The sequence below is a fragment of the Phalacrocorax carbo genome, chromosome Z, assembly GCF_963921805.1.
Source record: "Phalacrocorax carbo chromosome Z, bPhaCar2.1, whole genome shotgun sequence".
NCBI classification, from domain to species: Eukaryota; Metazoa; Chordata; class Aves; order Suliformes; family Phalacrocoracidae; genus Phalacrocorax; species Phalacrocorax carbo.
This window is the reverse complement of record NC_087548.1, coordinates 14,812,096-14,836,345: the sequence shown is the minus strand read 5'-3', so window position 1 is coordinate 14,836,345 and position 24,250 is coordinate 14,812,096. Positions and strand designations below refer to the sequence as shown.

The window sequence follows — 24,250 nt, the reverse complement described above, 5'->3', positions numbered from 1 at the left end:
CCATTAAAAACTATGCTAAGAGCAATGGGGGGTGGAACATTCAGGCACTGGGATACATATTTAGCAAAAGCCATGTGGTTAGTCAACACGAGGGGGTCTACCAATCGAGCTGGCCCTGCCCAGTCAGAAATCCTACATACTGTGGAAGGGAACAGAGTCCCTGTAGTGCACGGAGAAAATATGCTGGGCAAAACTGTCTGGGTTCTTCCTGCCTCAGGCAAAGGCAAACCCATTCGTGGGATTGCTTTTGCTCAAGGCCCTGGGTGCACTTGGTGGGTGATGTGAGAAGGTGGAGGAGTCTGGTATGTACATCAAGGGGATTTGATTTTGGTGAAAACAGCCAATGAACTGAATAGTATGCTTTTAATTGCTATATAATGTTGTATGTTATCACTACTATGTTGCTATATGCCAATATATCAATGGTATCATGGTGGGAATCTCTCAAATTAATGAAAAAAATTAACTTTAATTGAACCAAGAAAAGTACAGCAGTGATAGAACAAGGACTAACAGTGCAGCAGTGATGGAACAAGGACTGACTTCGGCATGCAGCAATCCAACACCACACACAGCACCTCTCTGAAAGACTCGTACAATAGATGGAACCCAAAGTCACAGACTAAATTAACTCAATGGACATTTCACAGACATTTTACAGGGTGGTCCATAGTCTAGGGGAATGATAAATGAAATCTGTATATTCTATTAAAGGATAAGAAAACAGGTAGGGGTGTTGTGTTAATAGTAGGAGTCTAAGGAGTGGCTAGGGGGAGATCCTACCATTGAGTCATGAGGTTCATACAGCACCCCCTTGCTTTATAAACTCCTTCTCAGAGGAGAGTCTAGGTGCGGCTAAGTCCAGTCTTAGTCTCAGACTTGGTCAACAGTTTGTTTTCTAATGATTGTAGATGTAACCACCCATCAGAGTATTTGTTGTTAGTAACTAATTTGGCAGCTGCCCAGGCTGGTCACATTCAATGAGAATGATCATGGCTATATTAATGTATAGTATGATTTATTAAAGCAACAGACACATAGGTTCTTTGGATTACCAGTGATAGAATTGCTGGTTACAAGACACAGACAAATACTAGGAAAATTAGTAACACTGCTAGGCTACAAGTGTGTTAAGCAAATACTAAGCAACTCTAATGTATTGGAGATTTAAAGTGAAGCTATAGAGAGATTTCTAAGTTTTCCTGGGGAAACACTTCATATAGCCAAGTGCTCAAATCTTACCCAAAGGCATCCCAATGGGGGTGGAAGAGAGGCTCAGCCTGTCAACTGGTCCCAGGAGTCAGTGTGGTACGCAATGGTCTCTTCCCCAACATCCCTTTTCTCTTAACCTAATTTATACTACTTTTTACCTTTCAGGTGGAGCTTGAGTGACTCTAGTCATACATACCTTTATTATGATTGGTGTAAAATTTCCTTGCTTTTCCCAGTAAGGGGTGGTTGCACCTTAGAGGCAGGTAGCTTTTAGGATGGAGGTGTGTTTTAGTATTATAATGGTAAAAAGGAAAGCATTTTATCAAAAGCATGACAGACTGTTGGCTCAGGGTAGCAAATGTGCAGTGTACCAGCTCCATGATACCACAAGTTCCCATTTAATACCGAGCCTAGCCAAGTGTGCAGTGTACCATCTCCATGGTCACAGAGCCTGGCCATGGTGTCTCCACACCATTCCACCCTCCAGACAAATCCTCTTAGAGTCAGTACACCAAGTTCTCCTGGCATTGCTGACATCTGAGGTTATAAGCCTAGGGAACTTCCATGTTCCATGGAATAGATTTCTCAACTGTCAGCTGCACCCTACCCTGCAAGCTTCTTCAATGCTGTACCTTTTCTAAAAACATAAGTTTAATTTCTAAGTCACCCCCAGCGATTATTCCACAAGTGTTTATTGAAATTTTATTGGATAGTATGGGACCTGAGCATGATGTAAATTATATGGAATAAGGGGTGGATACTGTCATGGTTTTAGCTGGGATAGAGTTAATTTTCTTCACTGCAGCTGGCACAGTGCTGTGCTGTGGACTTAGTATGAAAATAGTGTTGGTAACACACAGAAGTTTTAGTTGTTGCTAGGTAGTGCTTATACTGGTCGAGGACTTGTCTAGCTTCCCGTGCTCTGCCTGGTGCACAAGAAGCCGGGAGGGGACGGGACGCAGCTAAGAGAGCAGATTCAAACTGGCCAAAGGGTTATTCCATAGCATGTAACATCATGCCCAGTATGTTACCTGGGAGGAGCTGGCTGGGGGAGGGAGGTAGCAATTGCGGCTCAGGGACCGGCAGCATCGGTCAGAGGGTGGTAAGCGGTTGTATCATTTGTCTTTCTGGTTTTTCCCCTTTTTTTTTCTGGTTTTTCCCTTTCATGATATTATCATTATTGTTATTGTTATCATTATCATCTTATTCCAATTATTAAAGTGTTCTTATCTCAACCCACAGGTTTTTTTTTGTTTTTGCTCTTCCGATTCTCTCCCCCATCCCACGGGGTGGGGGGAGTGAGTGAGCAGCTGCGTGGTGTTTAGTTGCCAACTGGGGCTGAACCACGACAACACCTCAATGTACAAAGTGTTACAATAGAAATGCCTAAAAATATCTAATCCTAGATCATTTAACCCACCATTTAATTAATTGTATGATATGTATTATAATTAAATGACTAGCATATTGGCATAATTGGATTTGAACTCAAAAATTTGAACTGGCTGTGGCAAATTTTCACTTTTTATACATTTTTGTATAATTTTTAAAATACAACACAGTATGGTAAGTATTAGTAAAACCACTACAGGGTGAAGCATCTTGTTGAAGATTCCTGTTGCAGCTGGTGACCATCCAAATAAAGTGTCCCACCAGTGGTGGTCTCCATCCTTCTTCACTCTTTCTGAGACAGGGTGTCTCTCCGCTGCACCATGATGGGCAGTAATTAGAGTTCCTTTTCCATTGTTCTGAATTCTTTGCAGCAACTGGTTCAGATCATCATGTTGCAATAGTTTTCTCACCAATGTGAGATTGATTCCAATGGGGGTAGGTAACAAATCTTGATATGATATGTAGTTTGATTGTAGCAATTGGTAGGATGTGACAGGAGCTGAATAATTAATTATGTTAGTTAATTAATATTCTGTTAATAATAATAATTATATAATTATATATAATTATATATTATGTTTTTATATATTATAATTATATGATAATAATTATTATTATAATAATTAATTATGTTAGTTAATTAATATTAACATTATGTTAGTGAAGTTACAAACACAAATATTAGAGTGATTATGAGTATCTACAGTGGTGCTTCTACAAGTATAGAATCACAAAGGGTTCTCACACAAGTGCATCCTTTCCCAATACATATAAGTACAGTTTTAGGGGTTTAATCAGGTGGTATTTCAAAATGACAAATATTTTGATCAGTGTCAAGACAAATGTCTTGGGTTTGGTGGTGTTCCTCTCACAAATAAATCCTTGTTGCTCCTGCACAACATATGCGGTAACATCAAGGGTTACCCATTTGTCTTCTCTTAGTCAGGCCCTTGCTCGATGTTCCAATGTGTAGAGTGCGGCCCCATTGTGATTTAATCCTAGTGCAGTGATTGGGTATATGGTATATTGCATTGCACATTGTCAACACAAAAGCTGTGGATTTGCCATCAGTAGGGTTATAGGTGAAATTAACTGGATACCACTAGGACTGGAATTCTTTCTCAAATTTAGTTGCATTATCCCAAATTATCTTTCGAATTTCAGTGGGCAGGGTCCCTCCCTCACCTTCTCATACAACTGCAGCGACTATAGATTGTATCCACAGTTGAGCTTGGATACAACTAAGAGCTAGAGAAGCATTATTTTGGGTGGCACCAAGTGCATCCATATTCAGCTCATGGTCTTTCTCATTTACCTTTCCCCAGTGAGGCAATATATCTGATAAAAGCCATTTGTTATCTCCCAGAGCTGAAAGAGAAGATTGTAAAGGGTGCTTCCAGTCCCGTTCCTAAGGCACCAGTCACATCTCTCTTTGGTCGTTTTTGAGAGGTGGGGGTCCATCTGTGCAACCATGCTGACCATCCTGGGTAAGGTGTACCCAGGAATGGTGAGCAGGTAGGTTTAATTGCAGAGATATTGGTCTGCATTGCTAATTCCACCCGTTTGAGGGAGTACAAAGGATTAAACAGCACTTGTTGCTGACCTGTATTTTTAATTATGTAAGGGCCTGCATGGAAAATGAAAGGAGTTAGACTAATGGGAGGCTGAGTCAGTACACTTTCAGGCATTATGGGGGGCAGAGGTTCCTTGTCTTTTGCAACTGGTGCAATCATAAATTCAAAGAGCAATTCAGTGCCTCTGTGAGCCCAAAGACAGGTTTGGTATTTCATATAATTATAGATTTGGTAAAGGTAAAATTGTGCCAGCAATCTAAAGTTGGTTCACTTACTTTGTAACACTCAGTATCATAATTTTTCGGTTTCACTGTTCTAATTTCTGTCAGCCTATGATGAGTGGACCCATTAGTTGCTTGACAGCCAATTTGTATGGCTTGTCCTGGAATGGCTTGAAGCCTAGCCATCCGAAGAGAGTCATTCCAACTCCATTCATCCCTTGAATACACTACATTCCCATGTGTAACTACAATGTAGTTCCACTTGTGTCATGAGAACAGCTCGGCTCCATACATAACTACAGTAGCTAAGTTTACATTTTTCCTGATGGTTCCTGTGATCCCATTATATTTAATATGGGCTTGGGACCACGGCCATTCTGGATCTTCCTCGCTATACACCAAAGGAGTGGTATTAGGATCAAAATACAAATCAAAATGCATGCTAAATGTAGCAGCAATTCGAAGACATCTACTTCAAGTGGAGTCCTCTTTTCTCAGAGTTCCTGTGAACATATAAAAGGAAACAAACATGCTCAGTCATTATTCAACCGGCAGGGTTAAAAAGAAGGTGAAATCCACTGGGTGCTAATCCGGTGTACCTTTCCTGAGGAATCTTTGGCTTCCCATGCATGGGGAATTCTGGGGGTAGTTAGTACCATTGGTACTACACCAGTCTGAGCCATTTTCATCTGCACAGGTTGTCCAGTGTAGAATCCTATAGAATATTCTCCTGGTTTAGTATGAACCCTTGGAGTAATTGTATTAGGAGATGCACAAAAGGCTTTCATTTTGGGGCAGCCATCTCCACTCCATCGATTATTTGATTGATGGATGGTGTCATACAATCGCAAATGCTACCCAGATTTGTGAGTGTTTGCGAAATGCTTAACCAACCCATTGGTGCGTTCAACAATGCCGTTCACCTGTGGGTAGTAGGGGGTGTGAAATACCCACCAAATCCCTTCCTTTTAGCCCAGTTTTGTACCACTGCAGCTGTGTAGTGTGAGCCATTATCACTTTGAATCTCATCTGGCAAGGGAAGTGTGCTGAACTATCCCTTAAGGCCTTTTACTGTGTTTTCACCAGTGGCCGACGTAAGGTCAGCAGCTATGGTGAGACCAGATATAACCTCTACTCCCACCAGGATGTATCTTTTCCCACCTGAGGGTCGTAGTGGGCTGATGTAATCAATCTGCCAAGAGTGCCACAATGTTTTCTTGTCCCAAATGTGCAGGGAGGTGCCTTACTCGCATGGTCTTTGTTAAGTCGTAGCCGACATTGTGAATAGGCAATCACTACTTGTTCCCACGGCTTAACTGATACAGGCCATCCTCGGGCTATACCTTCCTGATATAAATCAGCCTGTCCAGTCTGGCCACACTTGACATGCAACCATTCGAGTTAGCGTTCCCATTCTTGATCGTCGTTCCCAACATCAATTTGTCCCAGCTGCGTAAGGCTGTCTACTTCTTTGTTAAACTGAGCGGGGAATAGAGCTTGGTTGATCATGTCCTTTTACCCAACAAATATGCAGCATTCTTTATTCTCCTATATTTAGCCATTGTTTCCAACTGTCAGTCTGCCAAACTGGGGCTTTATTTACTTGCAGGCTGTTGGCTGCCCAGTAGCCTACCTATTCGATGGCTCCTTTAAAAACAGCATATGAGTCAGTGTAGATACGGCTAGTGCCATGTTGTGCAGCTAGTAGTACTGCCCTAAGTTCCCCTACCTGTGCGCTACCTTCACCTGTTTTGATGAGTTTTTCTCCTGTTGCCACTTCCAGTACTACAGCTTTTTATTTCCGTTTACTGTTCTCCCTATGGGATGATGCATCCATGAACCATATTCCAGTAAGATCACTGTCTTCCTTCAGGGAAGGTGCTTCTTGAATCGGAGATGGTTTGTTTGGTGGAGACTGGAGTAAGAGGGTACCATCTATATCCTTTTGTAATTTAGATATTTTTATATTGCCCTCAGTAATTGGCATAATTTCATTAATGCCTTCTAGATAGGCATACCACTTATGAACCGTGGGCTTCTGGGTGATACCAGCAGGCAATATCATTCCTTTATGGACTATGTCCAAAAGACAAAAACGTTCCCATATAACCACATTCTGTTTTCTCCTTATTTGTTCTGTTTGTTTCACTGCTCCCACCAGGGAGAGCAAACCCTTTTCAAGATCCAAGTATCTCTTTTCGGTATCACTGAAGTTGTGACAGCTAAATTCCAATGGTCTTTCTGGTTCTTCTGGGCCCCTTTGCCATAGGTTGCAATGAGAACCATAGTCACCGAACCCGCATTCACCTAGGATAGGGTCAGTGCGGTGTATAAGACCAAGTTGCTGGAATAATCTCAATTCTTTTATTAGCAGCTCTAATGCACTTGTATGCTGTTCAGTCCATTCCCATGATTCTCCCTTTCTGAGCAAATTCTATAAGGGATGCACAATAATAGCAAAAGCAGGAATGTGTTTGTACCAATAACCTAAAGCTCCCCAAACTTTTCTGTAGTTCCTTCACACTACATGGTGTCTGTCCATGTTCTATTTTTCCCAGGGTATCCTGAGGAACAGAAGCAGCTCCTTCAATCCACCAGACCCCCAGAAACTTAACCTCCTGTGCAGGTCCCTGACACTTAGATGGAGGAAAGTCTAATCCCAAAGTTATCGATTTTTCTCATACGCTTTCTGCAGTACACCTGACTTCCTCTGAGTTTTCTCCTCCTATCAGAATGTCACTGATATATTGATATATTGTGACACTTGGTGGGCTGGAAATCTCTGTTAAAACCTTTTCCAAGGCATTGCAAGCAATGGCGGGGGAGTGTTTATATCCCTGTGGCAGCCTGTTAAAAGTATACTGTATCCCCTTCCAAGTAAAAGCCAATTGAGCATTATGATGTTCCTGGAGTGGGATCATAAAGAACATGTCCTTAACATCTAAAATCACCATCCATGGATGTGATGCTTCCTGGATTTGTGTTACTAACTCTGCAATGTTTGGTACAGCTGCCACTACAGGTGCAGTATTGGCGTTCAATTGTCTATAATTGATGTGAGTCTCCACTGTCCATTTGGCTTTTTTACAGGCCATACAAGAGAATTACAGGGAGAGTGCGTGCAAGCAATGATATCTCTTTTTTCCAGGTCTGTTACCACCCCGTCAATACCCAACTGCACAGCTGCTGCCAAAGGGTATTGTGAACATTAATGATTTTAGAGGGGGGCAAGGGTATAGATGTTTGTAAAAGACTCAATTTCACTACACCTGATTTCTTTTCATTTCTTGCGAAACTCCACACAGTTCCATCTGGGTGTTTCCACATCTGCCCATGGAGTATATCAAATCCTAGGACATTGGTATATGCAGCACCAACTAACGCCTCTACTCTGGTTAGCCTTTGTTCTCCTGGCAGCCAGAGTGAAACTTTCGTGGTAGCACATTCCTTTTCTACACCATTGATTACAGTGAATTTAACCCTGTGTCAGCGAGGTTTATGCCCAGGTTTTGTGCTGTTTCTTGTGTAATTACTGACATATGAGCGCCGGTATCAGTGCGAAAATTTACCAATATTTTTGGGGGTCCAGCAGGAATGGCAACGATAGGGTCGGAGTATTCAGTAGAGAGCCATTGAATCGCTAATACCTGCCAAGCAGGGTGGCTCACGGCCCTCCCTGGGGGTGGAAGTTTTTTTGCTGAGATCCCACCTCATCTGTTTGTCTCAGTGCAGGAGGAGTACTTTCCTTATGAGCTGGGGGTTTTGCAGCTAGGCAGCTCTCTCCAGCTAGGTTATTCTTTTTACTCAATACTTGGACCAATGTATGGAGATCCTCAACAGGCATGCCACGCAAGAGTGGTTGGTGTATCCCAAAACTAGAGTCTTGTGCTACAGCTTGGTCCACTCCCTATTGGGCTCAAATCTCCCACAGAATTTAGGGTTTGGAGTGTGGACATGGCGGACCTGCCAGGTGCGATCTGGGGGCTTTACACTAGGCAAACTAACCAAACCCAACCTATACATGTCTTGTAAAAATTAATTCCAGGTAGGTATGGGGCACGTTGACCTCGTCTATGACTGCAATCAGTATCTCTGCCATTATTTTGTATACAATCTTGGGCATTTGCCACATACATCTTAAGACAATCAGGGAGGCCTCAAATAAGAGAAGTCAATCATGACAGATCGATGGGGACTAACACTGGAGATTTTCTTTACTCATGTCTTTCATATATTGCATGTATGCAGGCTGCTTTCTGTACTGCTGCAGCTAGATCAGAATAGCCTGTGGCTCTAATCTCCAGTGGTTCCCCTCCCTCCCGAGGATCTATACCGCCTGCCCAGTATGCAGCTCGTGCAGTTAAGGAGTAATTATGGGTTCCTGGGGTGGTACTTTAAAATACTCCTGGTCCCTAAAAGCCTCCTGCTTCTTCCTCACTTAACATAATTCGGTCTCCTCCTTGGAGAGAAACTCGCCACACGTACTCAACTTCTGATTCTCCTGGCCGCCTTGAGAATTTCTCCTGTATTTTCAGTAACTCCACGGGTGACCACGGAATTGTTTGCATGGTAGTGCAGATTTTGTCATCGTCATCCACAGCAGTCTCAGTTTTAATCAAAGGCCTTAAGGAAGTAGACTGAGGCTCAGGATCAGCAATCCCCTTGACATCATCATTATTATTGTTAAAGCAAACATCACCATTCCAAATTCCAGGGTCTGCTCTATGCATTAATCTACGAATCTGCTTAACTGGAGCAGAAGGTGGAACTGTATTTATTAGCTGATTAACCCTTTCCAGTATTTGTTTAAGATGATGATTCTGACTCAGAAGTTGATTATTTTCATTCACAAGTTCATCAGCTCGGATTCCTAGTTTTTTGCCTGTCTCCCTCTCAAAGGCCAATGATGATGTCAGTCCTTCAATTTCTGATTTTAAAGCTGTATATTCCACATTTGAAATTTGTTGGGGGGCAGGGGATTCCTTTGCTTCTTTCTGAGTACAAGACAAACAGTCTCCTAACACCGCACAAATTACACCTTTACTGTTTACATTTTTCCAAGGAAGTTTATTTCCTGCACAGTGCCATTAATAAAAGTGTGTTTCTTATCATCTATTACAATGATTGTTATTGTTGAGATCCATCTATGCTAGTAAAGGCCTCTAGATTCAATGCCAAATTTGGCAGTTTAGACCAATTTTTAAAATAAAAGTAATTTGAAATTTTTTGTGCATGCTAACTATGCATATACTAGATGTGTGTCCTTAAATAATTGTTTGTTTCCTAGACTTTAGAGTAAAAGATCTGGTTGTGTGGATCGTCGTTGGTGTCTTGTCATCTCTTATATGCTTAATCATGAGCTGGACAATGGTTTTAAAAGGGTACAGGTATGTCACCGATTTCACAATTGCATGGAGTTGAAAATCTCGGCAAACTTTTCAAAAATAGAATTCTAACATTTGATTCCATTTCCTGTGGGTTTTGTATTCTCTTACGAACTCTAAGTTACAGGTATTTGACTTTAAATTTGCAACTGATAAAGAGGTATTTCTTTAGGGAAACCAAGCTAAATTCTCACTTAGTAACGATATGTCTCTATTAAATCTGACCATCTTGGTGAGCCAGGTAAGTATTCAGAAATCATATTTTGCAGCATCCCTGCTTCTGTAGAAGACATGCCTTTTGTTTTTACCCTAACTTCCTAAAGGAAACAAGGTTATATTATGAGATTGTCTTTCTGCCCACCTGTCTGTCAGTTCCCCAAGTAATGTATTAGAATGCTGGCTAATTTCAATCAAATCTGAAAGAGGGATGTTGCAAAGATTATCACTTTTGTACAAGTCTTGCAAAAAATACTGGCTGAATAGAAGAGACAGAAACTGTTGATGGAAAGGCCATTAGAAGTCATTCATCATAAATCCTGTTTAGTAGTAGTCAGCTGACTGTCAAGTATGTACATACAGGCCTGCTAGTCCTCCTGAACTGTGCCCCACATAGCTGTTTCTTTGCCAGTGATGAAGTTATAGTGATATTAGAGAACTGGAGGTTAAAGGGACAAAGGACAATAAAAGGTCATCAGCAGTGTTGCTTATCCACTTGAATAACTTTTGTGCTGTTCTCTTTCTTATAAATACATCTAAGGGTAACTTATGAACCATTACTGCATTTGTAAACTATCTGGCCTGAGAGGTAGGCAGGAAACAGAGGTCCAACAGAGAGGCATCAGATATGGGAGAAGTGTATAAAAAGTCAGACACATTCTGAGGAAATGGGAGAACAAATAGAGAGACAGGGCCTATACTTAAACACCTGTATGTTTGTTGTTTTTTCAGAATGATAGCCTTTATCCTACCGCCAGTTCCGGGACCGAAGATAAAAGGCATAGATACACACCTGTTAGAGGTGAGTACCACTGATAACAACAAAAGAATTAACCATTACTTACTTTTCGTAATTACATAGTTACAAACACAGTTACCATAATGAAGTATAAAACAGCTTCAATTAATGTAAACAATGTTAAAAATAAGTGACACTTTTCAGGCTGATTGTGTGGAGGGTATGTGTGAGACAGACCCTTGCCTTGCACTAGTACTAGGAGGGCTTTTGAAAACAGGGTTTGTGATGACAGCTGTTCCCTGGGACACCATAAGAGCCAGTGCCTCTGTGATCTTCCTAGCAGTTCTTATGGAAGTTGCTCTCCACGGTCTCTTGCCATGCTGAGGAGACAGGACATGGCTGCTCTTTCATTCTCCTCCATTTCTACCTTGTTAAACCCATGAGACCCATACCTGCCAGAAGTTCCCTAATCCTCCCATTTTAGAAATATGAATTCTGGGATAATGTCTCCCCACTGAAAGAACTCAAGAATTTTCTTCTGTTCTTCCACTATTTTCTGCAGCAGTAGAAATCCAGTTTAGGTCTAGTGATATAACTATTAAAGTATTTGTTTATTAAATATGTAGATTGTTCACAATTTTCTAGTCAGAAAAACCCTAAAGGTTAAGACTGAAAAAATGTATCTATTTATTATGTCCTTAGACAGGAAAATCTGAAGAATTATTGAGTGCTCTTGGTTGCCACGGTTTCCCTCCAACATCAGACTGTGAGGAACTACTGATAGAATATCTGGAGGTAGAGGACAGTGAGGATCAGCAGCTTATGCCAAGCCATGACAATGGTCATCCCAGTAAAAATGCAAAAATGATAACAAAGGAAACAGACAGTGACTCAGGCCGAGGGAGCTGCGATAGCCCTTCTCTGCTTCCTGAGAAGTGCAGGGAGTCCAGTGCCCTTCCATCAACAGTTCAAGCACAAGACGTAAGAGGTGTTCAAGAAAACAAAGAAGGACAAAGGAGCTGGGAAATTCAGCGTATAGCCTCAGAACAGAAAACACTCCTTTTTAACATCGAGAGTACAAAATCATCCACATGGCCTGCAGCTCAGTTACCTAATAATCAGCCTCCTATGTTTGCCTACCACAGTACTGTAGATGCAAATAAGATAACGATGACTACCACAAATGTGAACATTGCACCAGTTTTTATGGAAAATGAAGAAAAGCATCAGCCACAATATCCTTTCACTGAAACTGTCCACAATGACATGGAAAAGAGAAGAGAGATGCAGAATTTGCATTCTAAAACTGACCAAGCCACAGTACAGGTCAAACAAAATAGACCTAATGACAAGTCACCTTTTTTGAATCCTAAACTAATGGATTATGTAGAAGTTCACAAAGTCAGACAGGATGAGGAGCCAGCATTATTACTGAAACATAAAGAAAATAGTGGAAAGAACGAAAAATACACTGTTCCAGGAAGCAGCAAAGAATATACCAAGGTCTCAACAGTTGTGGACCATAATATTCTGGTATTAATGCCAGATTCACGCATCCAGCACACATTTGTGTCTCAAGAACCTGCAATGGAAATGTCTCAAAACCTTCAGCAAGGTCAAACTGAGAAAAATGTAAGCTACTGTCTGACAGTTCCAAGCGAGTGCAAAAGAGAGACGAGTGGATCAGAGTACATGGACCCATCTTCCTTTATGCCCTCCTTTAAATAACTAGTAGTTAGTACAGTACATACTTAGTAGTTATGTAGAGTAAAATAAAACCACACAGCAAGTAGTTCCTTTAAAAAGCCTAGCATCCTATGTGTGTTATACAGAGAATAAAATAAACTGTGGCTTGAGGTAATAATCATGGAAGGAAACCTTGGATCATTAACACATTTCTAACAAAGGGAAATGAGGAAATGGATATTATCTGCCATGAAAAATACATAGTAAACTAATTATTCAGCTCTGCAGATCTTCTATTAGTTGATTAAATCTGAGGGAATACCGCAGATTCAACAAAGATGTAAATTATTACAGGTCAGTCAGAACATCCTAGTGATCTGAGCAGTTCCTGAATCAGATAAATCATTGTACAACAGTATTCTGATCTACAACATATTTTCTTCTGAATGCATTGTGACACTAGATTGGATTTTCTTTATATTTTTTCTCAATCCTTAAGAAAAAAGGAGCTCTTATATATGACAAATCATATACAAAAGAGAATCTGTTCAACAAATTACAGTAAAATATTAAAGTCTAAATATGTATTTTCTCTTTTTCAATGTGACAGAAAACTTTGCAGCCCAATCATATCCTAGTCCAATCAAACCAAACATGCAAAAAATAGCAGGACAATGTTTGATACACTGCCTTACTGTATATAATATACAATTCTACTTTAGTACAAGCCCATATGTTTAACAATGTATTTTTAAAACCTATTTTTCTATTACCAAAGAGAAAGCAAAATAAAATATTTTTTAATTTCCCAATGCTATTTAGCAACTTTGGAACTTTTCTGTTTCCTTCTGCTGACACAGCAGTAACAAGTAAAGCTACCATTTCTATACAAAGCATAAAATTAAACTTTATACCAATTAAGAATATGAAGTAATTTTTAAACTATATTTCTAATATATTACAGATATATTCTATTTGAATTGTAAATTGATTCACATGTTTTTTATCACCTGTAATTATAAAATTTAAATAGAATCTAGGTTTTGACAGCAAAGCTTCTTTCCCACTGAATTTGCACTCTGATGCCAGTCATGAAAGGAATGGTGTTCTCCTGCGTTCTTAGACATTGCACTTTTCTTTGAGCCTGGAGGAAAGTTTGAAGTCAGATTTTTCATAATGAACTTAGCAACATTAATTTTGTGATCCAGCCTCCAAAGTCAAAGATGTGAAGCATAAAGGCTGAGTCAGAGCTCTGCTGAAATAGCAGCGGGAATGAGGAAAGGAGTCCATGTACTCCAGCTGGTCAGATGCCCACGAACAGTAGTGGGAACAGTGAGGATTCCTCATATCCCATTAAATCAAAGGCAGAATCGAAATGATACTGGAAAGGCTCTGAACTTACTGTGGTCCTTCCTTCTTGAAACGTAAGTTTAATTTACTCCAGGAGAGTACGACCAAGTGATGACTGATTAATACTGGATGAAGTGCTTAGCCAGTATCAGTAGCTTCAGGGGAAACTGGAAACATAAGATAAGGGAAATTGTACTGTATGAGTGAAGGAAAGTGTATTTACTATAGAATAGCTCTCTTCTGTGCTTGTACTTCCTGAACAGCTTCACATTTCTCCAGCTTTTCATGATTTTATGCACTGAGCCAGCCTTCCTGCAGTATCAGGTAAGCTGCTGCAGAGCTAGTCAAAAGAGACTTTCAGATTTTGAAGGTCCCAGAAGGCCACATCTAATTTGTCAAATCAGATTCTCACCTTCTACCTTCACGCCACAGAACTGCTCAAGTACAGATCAGTCGAGCTGTTCTAGCCCTTCCACTGGCAGGTCTTTAAAATGTGACTAATTATCTGTGTGTCTGTAAACATATGTGTTCGTGTACACTGTAACATTTACTTTAGGCATCAGATTTAGAGGCTCTGTTCTCTATACAGGCAATGTACTGCCCACTTCCAGAGGTTCATCAGAGCAGTCTGGAACTTAGACTCTTAACTCAGCCACTTATTTAACACTTGAAGACATGAAGTGGCTACTTCAGAGAGCAGCCAAACATAAAATTTTTGTTATAGTTAACAGGACAATTCTACTGTAGCATTTGTAGTATATCTTGCAAATTTTCTAGAGCTGCTAAAAGTATTGCAGAGAAACTATCAACTTATCAGTCAAAACTGGAATATTTTGCAGGGCAGTAAGTTGTGCATGTGCATGTATGTAAGCTGATAATGCTTTCTTTCTGATAGCGCTTCATTTATGCTTCAGTTTTCTGACTGAATATGAGGTGACCCAGATCAGAAACATTCTTTACACAGATAGCCATATCTGAGCCAAACTGGTGTTCTCTACCCCTAATGCCATTCATAAAGACATGCTGCTACAGCCCTTCTGTGATGCATCTGGTGATGCATAGAGGCTATAGAATCTTATCAAGCCACAGCCTAAAGATTTTCTTTATGTAATGGATTTCTTAGGGTGAAACACAGGTGACTACACAGGTGTTATACTCCAAAGGAAGCAGGGGATAAGGTGTCAGCAGCAGGTTGCTGCTGTCCTATTGGTTACTTTGGACCTGAGGCAAACAGACACAACTTTTAGCAGATTTTAAGTGTATGATTCATCCTGCCTAACTCTAAGTATCTATACGTATACCTCCAGTAATCCACACAGAAAGAACACTGAGTGGAAGAGTTTCTATACTTTGCCATAAATTGGTACTGAAGCTGCAAAGTAGCTGTGGCCTAAATTACATTGTGAGACATAGTTTCTCTCCCACCTTTGCTGATGAATGTCTCAATATGCCAAATCATCACGTCTTTCTGTGAAAAGGGAGGTTCAGCCAGAGTGGAAAAGGTGCATTTGCTCATTGCTCTGAAATAGTTAAGCTTTTTGAGGGATTTGCTAGCTAAATACAATTTGAACACAGTTTTCATAAACATGTTTCATTCTTTAAGCTGAACAAATTATTATTGATTATTTTTCCCTTGGATTTGCTTTTATTTTCCAAAAATCCTTGTTACTTCCAGGGTGGGAGCAACACCTGCTGAAATTGGCCTTTCACATCTGAAAGTACATTAAGAAGATAATAAATCAGTGTTCTGTAAAATCAGAATAACCTTCAGCTAAGTGTGTGGGCCTTTGGATATTCAGATATTTCATTCTTTCTGTTTGCAGCAGTATTTCTGCTTGCATCTCTTTAAGGAATACCTTTTTATCAGGAAATTGAGACATTGCAGCAGTTGCACACAGTCAATTGTTGTAAAATTATGACACACCAGTGGGGAATAACAGGCTCTTGACACCTATATACAGAGGGATGAAGGATGTAACAGAATTTACCCCAGGAACAGGGATTAGCCCTCTAGCTCTTGTACCACTAATGAAATTTCTCACTTGGAATAATTATTTGAAAAGTTTGAATGATGCTTTCAAGTCAAATTATGCATGTGTCACTTGAAGTGTGAATTAATTTTTAGCAGCATAAAAGCCCTAAAATGAAGCTCTTCAGAAGAAATTATTTTTATAAAATTCATAAAATTTAATACATAGATTTTTGACTAATTACCTTTCTTTTGGAGTCAGACTAATTTTATTAACAGGTTTTCTTCAGTATTGACAAAAATTACTCATTATCATAGATTTTCTAATTAGGTTTTTTCTTTAGCAAAGACATATTTGATGTACAATTTTAGCATTTCAGTATAATATTCCTGACTTTTAAAGATATACAGTTTACTGAAGTGGGACATGTGCTCCCAAAACTCACTGTCACATAAAATGCAGGCTTGAAGAATGGTCTTGATGATACTATGTAACTACAAAGATTATTTAATAAAAATGCAGTAAACTGACATTATATAATACTACTAAGAGGATATATGTGTTCATGGAACAAACTGTAAAACAAATATGTAATGATGATTTGTGTTAAAGCAGTGAATTCTGTGGTATATCTGTTTATGTGTCTGTGTTTAAATGGCTGGAAAATACAGAGTTGCTTTAAACGTCATTTAAGTATTTGAAGTGTAGTAACAGCAGGTGTTCAAAATGAATAAGCAGAATTTCTTTGTGATCTCTGAAGCACTGTGTGATGTATATTCACATCATATTCCACTGTATATGTGGAGTTCACATCATGTAGCCTGTAAATCTATTTCATATTTTCATTAACTGTAAACAATTTGAAGGTGTTGCACAAGGAAACCAAAGTCATCTAAGCCACTTGATGGATATTAGACATCTTCTACAAAGCCATAAAGACCAATGAAATGAAAATGTGACACGGCATCAGGCACCATATGCTCAAAGAATTGCTACCTCAGATTATTTTTTTGCTCTCTTTAAAAAGGCAGACAAAAGCATTTTACTTTGTGTCAAATTGTAAATCCTTCTATCAAGAGTAGAAAAATCTTACTAGTAATGTTCAAATTATGTTTGTCAACAGCTTGGCATGGAATCATCACTTGTGTTCTCTGGTAGTACTGGGATGGGATATTTGAGATGCGTAGCAAAATGACATGTTTTTAATATGAAAAAATAACAGAAAAATTTCCATCTTGTAGGGAAAACCATACTGATCAGTTGGCAGCCAAGCAACGGTCCCTTTCCTGGGCTGAAAAGTTTTTTGCTGCTGCCTATGTACTCAGCTCGCTAGGTTAGAATAAGCTGTGTTGTCAGAGATGCTCTCATTCTGGATCTCAGCAGTGGAACTAAGCATTTATCAACACTTATATTTAGAAAGACCTGAATAGATGAGTTCCCGAGAAGTAAATCTTCAAACTCTGTCCCTAAATGAGTGAAAATGGAGACTAGCCCGCATCTCAAATCCTCATAGTAAATTCAGAGTCCATTTCCTGTAGGCATGGAAAGATGGACTGAATTACATTAATTTGAACTTGTGGCCATGCCTTGAAAACCATTTTGAAACAAATAAGGGAATTTCTTCATCTTTCCTGTGTATGTCAAGCAGGAGATTAAAGATAAATGGAATACAGAAATACTTAATAAATGGGGATAGAAAGAGGGCTTAATGATGGGAAGAAGGACATGGCTGCTGAATGTGGCAGAATGGAACAGGAGTACCATCACTATAGGACGGCACATAGGTACACATAGATACAGATAGATAATCAGAGGAATCAGAGGGGGTAAAAAAGAATTTTGACTACAGCTGAGAAGAGAGTGAGGGAGAACAGAAAATGGAAGCAAAGGAATCTAATGTAAGAATAGATAGGAAAAAATTAGAACTAGTAGAACTGAGATGAGTGATAAATGAGTTTGTGAGAAAAAAAGGAAGAGAAGAAAACACTTTTATATCAAAAGTGGATTACGCATAGCTACCTGAGATAGTTCACAAAAGTAGTAAAGCCTTACTAAATGCTAAACAGTTGGCAAAATGATTAAATCGGCTATGGATGAGTTATTATACGCAAGCAGAAAAAGTCCTGTATGAGAAGTGGTCATTCACTCTCTGTCAGTTAAAGGATTTTGTTCCATGTGTCTGACATTGGTGCCAGCAAACAGAATACCTGAAGAGGCAGAGCCTTCATCTGATCTGTTGTTGCATTTCCTACATTCCTAAGTAAAATATCAAGAGAAATAAAGTGTACCACACTGTTTTTAAAAGCAACCTTCAATTTTTCAGACAGATCTACAGATGAGGTATATTTATCTGTTTACATTGTCTCACACATACAACTATCATTCTTAAGCGTTCTTCTATTTTTCATTTATTAAAGATAATGTAACGACCTAGAAGCTCCAAGAGAAAAAGGACTTTGTGGATACTAGGAAATGGTCTCTTGGCATTTCTGGGCATTATTTAGTTTGTACCTGTGACAATGTATCTGTTATCATTTTCCTTAATCAGAAAGTCCCTGTCTTGGTGATAAATTTGGAAAATTACCAAGTCAGGCTTAAAATACACCTCTCCCAATTAAGCTATGTTTTTAAGAAAAACTATTGTATCTATTGAAATTAATTTAAAAAAAAACACCTGGATTAGTCGTGTGGCCTCTTGCAGCACTGATATGCTAAAAGCCGGGATTATACTCGAGACATTGGTGCGTAGAGAAGTTAGATATAAGGAAGTCTTTTTTTCACATCTTCCGCTTTTATTTTTGGAAAGTTTTAATGTCCTGTTCTACTTTGTGATGCTGCTTGTCTTGGACCTTGTCTTTATTTGACTTTTTGGGGTTTTTTTTTACAATGCTGCTTCTGGGTCTGTTTTTGTAAGCTGCTGAGTACCTTCACCTCATTTTGACATCAGTAAAATAAGGGGGATTTCACTTCTTTTCCTACAAAGACTGCAATGGTCAGTTTTACAGACTGTAGCACTGAGTAGAATTTTTACAGGATGCTGGAAATCTTTGTAGAAGTCACTTATAGAAAATATCCCTGCAGTAGGACAGAAACTCATAGATGTCTATGAAAAGGCAGGTTTTTCTACATGTGGAATACATGCAGAAATGTAATGATGTCAAATAATATTTTTTAATATTCATAATGCTGTAACCACACTTAAGTATCATCCCTGTGTCCTTCATTCCAAAAGGAAGAGTAAACAAACTAGTGCTCACATATACTCAGGAAAAGCTCCTGGGCTGCTTTAGTGTTGTTTATTTTTCATCTTGGAAAGCAATTTTTTAAATCCGACTACAAATACCATTCATCATCCAGAATAACATAACTATCAGTTCCATGTATGCATTATATTGCTCAGAGATACTCAGCACTATCTGGGCTTCTGAAAACTTTATATTGTGCTTTGTATTTTTTTTAGTCATTGTGTAAAACATAGCAATACTGAGGGTGCTGCTCTGAAAAAGTATTGGCCAGGAAAAACATGTCAGCAGTTGTTAAATAATTGTATTTGTTCAAATTTCTGCCATGCTGTTAACTGCAGGTAGAAGTCTCTGGAACTTCCTTGCCTTTAACTGCACCAGCAGGTCTTTTAAAGAAACTTATTTTTAAATTAAATTGTATGTTTTGAATAATATGCACAATAAACAATATACTTGCCAGCAGAGATGATCCAATATTTAAAGCAAACTTATTTCCATTTGTATAAACCATTTCATTGTTAGCCTTGCAATACAAGTTAGGCATTTTTTTCCATTAATTTCAGAATTTGTATGCAATCTGGAACATCCAAGTTATCGTAGTGTCATTACTGTACCAACAGAATGACTTAAAGCACAATTATTCTATGAACCAGATCCAAATGTTTTGTAAATTTCCAAAATCTAAGAAATTTTAGAAAGTAGATTTCATATACAGTATGTACATTGGTTGCAGAATACTGGTATAAAAATAGTTGCTCAGGAATTCTTCATTGTTTCTAAGTGTATTTGAAGGAAAATGCTTTAAAATGTATTTTTAAAGTTCTTAATATCTAAAATACTGGCTTTAATAAAATCTGTTAGCGATTGCACTCATAAGATCAATATTGATACTAAAGTTTAGCTTTCTGATGGACTCTTCCATCTTTTGTCATTGTAAAATATCTTTGCAATGGTGTTCACATTTCAATTTAATAAAAGTTCTTGAATAAAATTCACAAAATCTTGCTTTCTTCATGGAATGTAACAAATCCACCATACAATATATAAAAAGGAAAAGCCAGACATCCAGCACAGTCTGTAGGATAGGTTCCCACTGTTCTGCGTGTAGAAGGACCCGTGACAGACGTGTTTAACCCTCTTTGCATGCACTGAGCAACTAAAACAGTTAACACAGATGGCTCATGCACCACGACACAACTTTTATACTCTGTGGCTCTTTTTGTTGGTGAAAATTATCTTTATCACTGAAATTCAGGGATTTCAAACTAGTAAAGTTTGAGAAAGGTTGAGCGTTTGGGAGTCCTAAGGTATGTAAGCACTGCCCTGGTTAGTGGAAGGTACAAATCTATGACCTGTTGCAGCAAGATCAGGCAGTTTTCCTGCAAAACTGGAGCTGCACCACATGGTAGGTGAAGGAAGTAGTCAGCCTCCTGCCTTAGGAACAGCCAAGGTCACCAACGTCGTTGGTGCCAGTGAAATACCTTTCACTGGCAATTGTGTCAGGTTACAGTGTATGACAATTACCACTAAGCAACACCATCAAAAATCATACTACTTTTAGTATTACGAGGAACTGGAAGGTAATGGAGGAAGGCAACAGAGAGCTTCCTGCTTTTCCCATCCTTGTAGGCTGTGCTAGGTTGTACTCTTCACCGATGAAGCAAAAAAAAATAGGAAGAAATGGCTGGTCGATTATCCCTCTAACATCTTCCACTTTCTCCTTACCACTCGGCTGCATTTACAGAGAACACCTCCTTCTGCCTTTCTTCCTGATGTGACGGTTTCGCCGGTCTGCCCCACGCCCGCGGGTGCCTCGGCTGAGCACAGCCTGCCCCGGCCAGCCCTGGGAGCCCCCTGAAGGGTGGCCAGCGCTCCCCCGAATTACCGCTGCTCTGTAAGGACAAAACACACACCCTCACGACCACTTCTTCAACTAACGCACAGAAAACCACTCTAGGTGGGACTGACTTAGGCACGGTGTGCCTCGACAGCCCCTCACGGCCGCTCCCGTGGGCGGGGCGAGGGGCGGCTTCGCGCCACCTCCCCCCGGCGCTGCCCCGATACCAGCCGAGATGGCGGGGGGGCTCAGCCGCCGGCTCGGGAGCGGTAAGGCGCCGTGAGGGGAGGTGGCTCGGCTCTGCCGCGGCCTGAACGGAGCGGCCTTCCGAGTCCCGGCGGGACGGGGGCAGCCCGGGGCGGGCACTCCCGCCCCGGGGCCGTGAGGGGCTGAGGTGTCTCGTCCCGCCGCGGGGGCTCGCTTCGGCGGGCTCTGCTGAGGCAGCTGCTGTGCGCCGAGCCCGGGGCCCCGCAGGCCTGGGATGGCCGCCTTGGAGGGGGCGGGGGAGGCCGGGGGGGGGGGCAGCCTGTCCCCCCACAGCCCGCGCCATGGGGACTGTTGGTTGCAGCGTTACGTTTGTACGCGGCGAGGAAAGAAGCGCTCTCAGAGTCGCTGTAGATCCCCTCGAAAGAGGTCCGGGGCAGAACGCCCCCAACTTCGAGTTTTTAATTAATATTTTTTGAATCTCGGCTCTTGTAGATGATGACTTCGTTAGTGCTCGTAAGTGGTTGTAAGGGAAGTGACAGTGTAGTTTATTTCAGGAGACTATTCTCTGTTCATTTACATTTTAATGTGTTTTGGTTGTTTAAAACCTTAGACACTTAAAAATAAATGTGTCGTTCTTAGCAGATAACATTAGGGATGTGGAAAGAGAATGTATTCAAATGATAACTTTTTCTGATAACTGCTGAACTACACCTCCAGCAAGCAAGGTGCGATGTTTTGTGGGTGTCGGGAGGAGGACAGAAGGTGCAGGGAGAGTTGTCGGGGCCCTGCGCAGCCTCACCTGGGGCCTCTGCCCATGCCATGTCTCACCTCAGCCCTGAGCCTTCAGTCCCCGCCGCCAGTCCAGCCTCTGGCCCTGCCTCCTGGACGGACCTTGGACCGATGTAGCCTTGTCTCTAACCCTGTCTCTGGCCTCATCTGCGGCTGCTCCTGGCTGGGCTCCCTGGGTGGACCCTGGACCCGATTCATCTCCTCCACCCATGTGGGGCATTGTCAGCGGACTCTGCCTTGCCCGCCTTGTTCGGGTCCGTTGGGACTGTACACCGGTCCCTGAGAGGGCCGCCTGCGCTGCGGTCACCCTGGGCTCCTGGCTCATGCCCTTGAAGAGGATTCCTGCTCTCGCAGTTCCAGATAAGAATTTGTATTAGAAACCGATTTTTTTTTTAAGTCTTCTGTCAAAATAAAAGTCCATGTGAAACTGAAAGCTGAGTTTCAGCTGATAAGAGAGAAGGGTGCTTTTTTTTTTTTTTTACATATATTTTGCCTTTACAAAGATATGCTACTTAATTACTTTTTCCCCCCAAGGAATTCTCTCAGACAAAAAAAAAAAAAAAACCCTTGCTTTGACCATAGCTTTGTAGTGTGTGAACAAGCTTCCTGACAAACTCTTTCAGATGTGTGCTTGGGTAAGTGTTTGATAATTCTCTTATTATCTTGTAGTTGCCTTTAGGCAGCAGAAATGGAAAAGCTCTGTCTCCACACAAGCAAAAATGCCTCCTTGTGATTTTGTACCTGAAAAATATGAAGTAAGTCATACATGTTACACTGAATTTAAGTGAGACTGCATTACTAGATCTGAGTGATAGGCTCATCTGCTGTAGCCAGTGTATTAAATATGATTATAAAATTTGCTTGTTTGGGCAAAACCCGATTATGTTACAACCAGGATATAACCTATAGATATACCTGTGTGACAATTCTATAACTTATGGCTAATTGTTGACTTGAAAAACCTTAAGGAAGAGGTAAGTGCAGAACAGCAGTCTTATTTCAAAAACTGCATTTCAGAGGTTTGTAGAACCCTCTATGTGCCAGAATTTGTTAAAATCTTAGTTCTGTGAGTAACTGCGGTACAGCTGTGTAATCTGTGTGATCTACTACAGCTCCGTTAGTATGGTTCTCTAGAAAGCATAAATGGATCCTGACTTTTTTTATTCCGCTCAGTCCTATCCATATGAACGTATGAAGAAGATCCGTGAACAAAATGTTTCTCCTTCACTGCGAATGTATTACAAGAAGCCCTTGCTGCTGCACCAAGGACATATGCAGTGGTTGTTTGATTATAAAGGACAAAGATACCTTGATCTCTTTGCTGGAATCGTCACTGTCAGTGTTGGTCACTGTCACCCGTAAGTTTGATTTATACTATAAAATCAGGAAGAGATACCAATGTTGGTTTGGTTCTTTGTTAATCTGTGGCACTGTGATATTAAAACCAGAATATAATTCACTAAATGGTCGTGTATGTCTTATATTAAGGTCAATTTCCACTAAATTTTTAATAGTTCGTTTTTCTATTTGTTTATCCCTCTGACAAATAGTACAGTGACTGCATTTTCAGAATTAGTTGCAGGTAGGTGTGTGCATGTATGTGTGCACATGTGTCCTGAATTGAGTCCCTTTGTCCCTTGTGCTACATGCAGGAAGGTGACTATGGCTACCCAGAAACAGCTTGCTCGCCTGTGGCATACCACTAATATCTACATGCACCCGTCAATCCAAGAGTACGCTGAAAAGCTGACTTCTCTTCTTCCAGATCCACTTAAGGTACTTTGCCTCTGACAGGAGCAGAGGCTGGTGAAAGGGGTGTCTGTTTATAAGAAATATTTAGTATAAAAATATTTATTAAATAAATGAGAGCCACAACACCTGTGGAGAAAACACCTGTACAGGGATGACAGACTGTCAGATAAATAGAGCATGATGACGGTCAAGGCCTTTTCTTTAGCCTCAGATGCAGACAATCATAATATCCCAAACTCCTGTTCTGTTTGTTCTCTCCTTCCAGTTGTCACTGGGAAGGGGCATTGCCAGCTTGAAAATTACTGAAGGAACCAAGATGTTGTTGACTATTCTTATACATTGCCAGCCTTAATTTGCTTGATCCTAGTGAAAATTAGCACTGAAAAGTATTTGGTAGTACTTTGCGTAGTGAGCTTTACTGACATTTAGATTTAAAAAATCACATAAATGTCATCTTTCATATTCCCAGAAAGAGTACAAAAATTATTGTGTTTGCTTTCAGGTAAAATAAACTGGTCATAAAATGAAATTAGGTTAGCAGAAGAGTGTGAAGCTATCGCAATCTTAAAAAAAAAAAAAAAAAAAGAAATATGTAAGTTATCTGCATAGTTTAAGCAGTGGAGTATCTCAGTCACTTCTGAAAATTAACTTTAACAGTGGTGACACTAGAATTTGAGCT

The 24,250-nt window shown here is 40.3% G+C and overlaps 2 protein-coding genes and 1 long non-coding RNA gene across 6 annotated transcripts in view; 2 read left to right on the top strand and 1 right to left on the bottom strand.

The window, feature by feature from the left end:
* Positions 1-19,375, top strand: part of PRLR (prolactin receptor) — a 186,283-nt gene extending 166,908 nt beyond the window's left edge. For both annotated transcript variants that reach the window (XM_064438533.1, XM_064438534.1), the window contains 3 exons: positions 9,687-9,786; positions 10,732-10,801; positions 11,441-19,375. In XM_064438533.1, the coding sequence (XP_064294603.1) occupies positions 9,687-9,786; positions 10,732-10,801; positions 11,441-12,466 (1,196 nt within the window). In that variant the 3' untranslated portion in view covers positions 12,467-19,375. The remainder of the gene's footprint in view (positions 1-9,686; positions 9,787-10,731; positions 10,802-11,440) is intronic.
* Positions 19,376-19,936: 561 nt separating this feature from the next.
* On the bottom strand, positions 19,937-21,888 carry LOC135310537 (uncharacterized). The gene is made up of 2 exons (XR_010370634.1): positions 21,859-21,888; positions 19,937-20,878 (listed from the first exon to the last, which is right to left on the bottom strand). It is a non-coding gene; the product is annotated as an uncharacterized LOC135310537 (long non-coding RNA).
* The window catches only part of AGXT2 (alanine--glyoxylate aminotransferase 2), a 17,507-nt gene continuing 14,242 nt past the window's right edge, over positions 20,986-24,250 (top strand). Inside the window, exons 1-4 of one of the 3 annotated variants that reach the window (XM_064438537.1) lie at positions 20,986-21,092; positions 22,489-22,574; positions 22,993-23,177; positions 23,472-23,595. In XM_064438537.1, the coding sequence (XP_064294607.1) occupies positions 21,059-21,092; positions 22,489-22,574; positions 22,993-23,177; positions 23,472-23,595 (429 nt within the window). In that variant the 5' untranslated portion in view covers positions 20,986-21,058. Of the gene's footprint in view, positions 21,093-21,884; positions 22,190-22,234; positions 22,455-22,488; positions 22,575-22,992; positions 23,178-23,471; positions 23,596-24,250 lie in introns of those variants that run through there. The other 2 variants (XM_064438539.1, XM_064438540.1) reach the window with 2 other exon arrangements.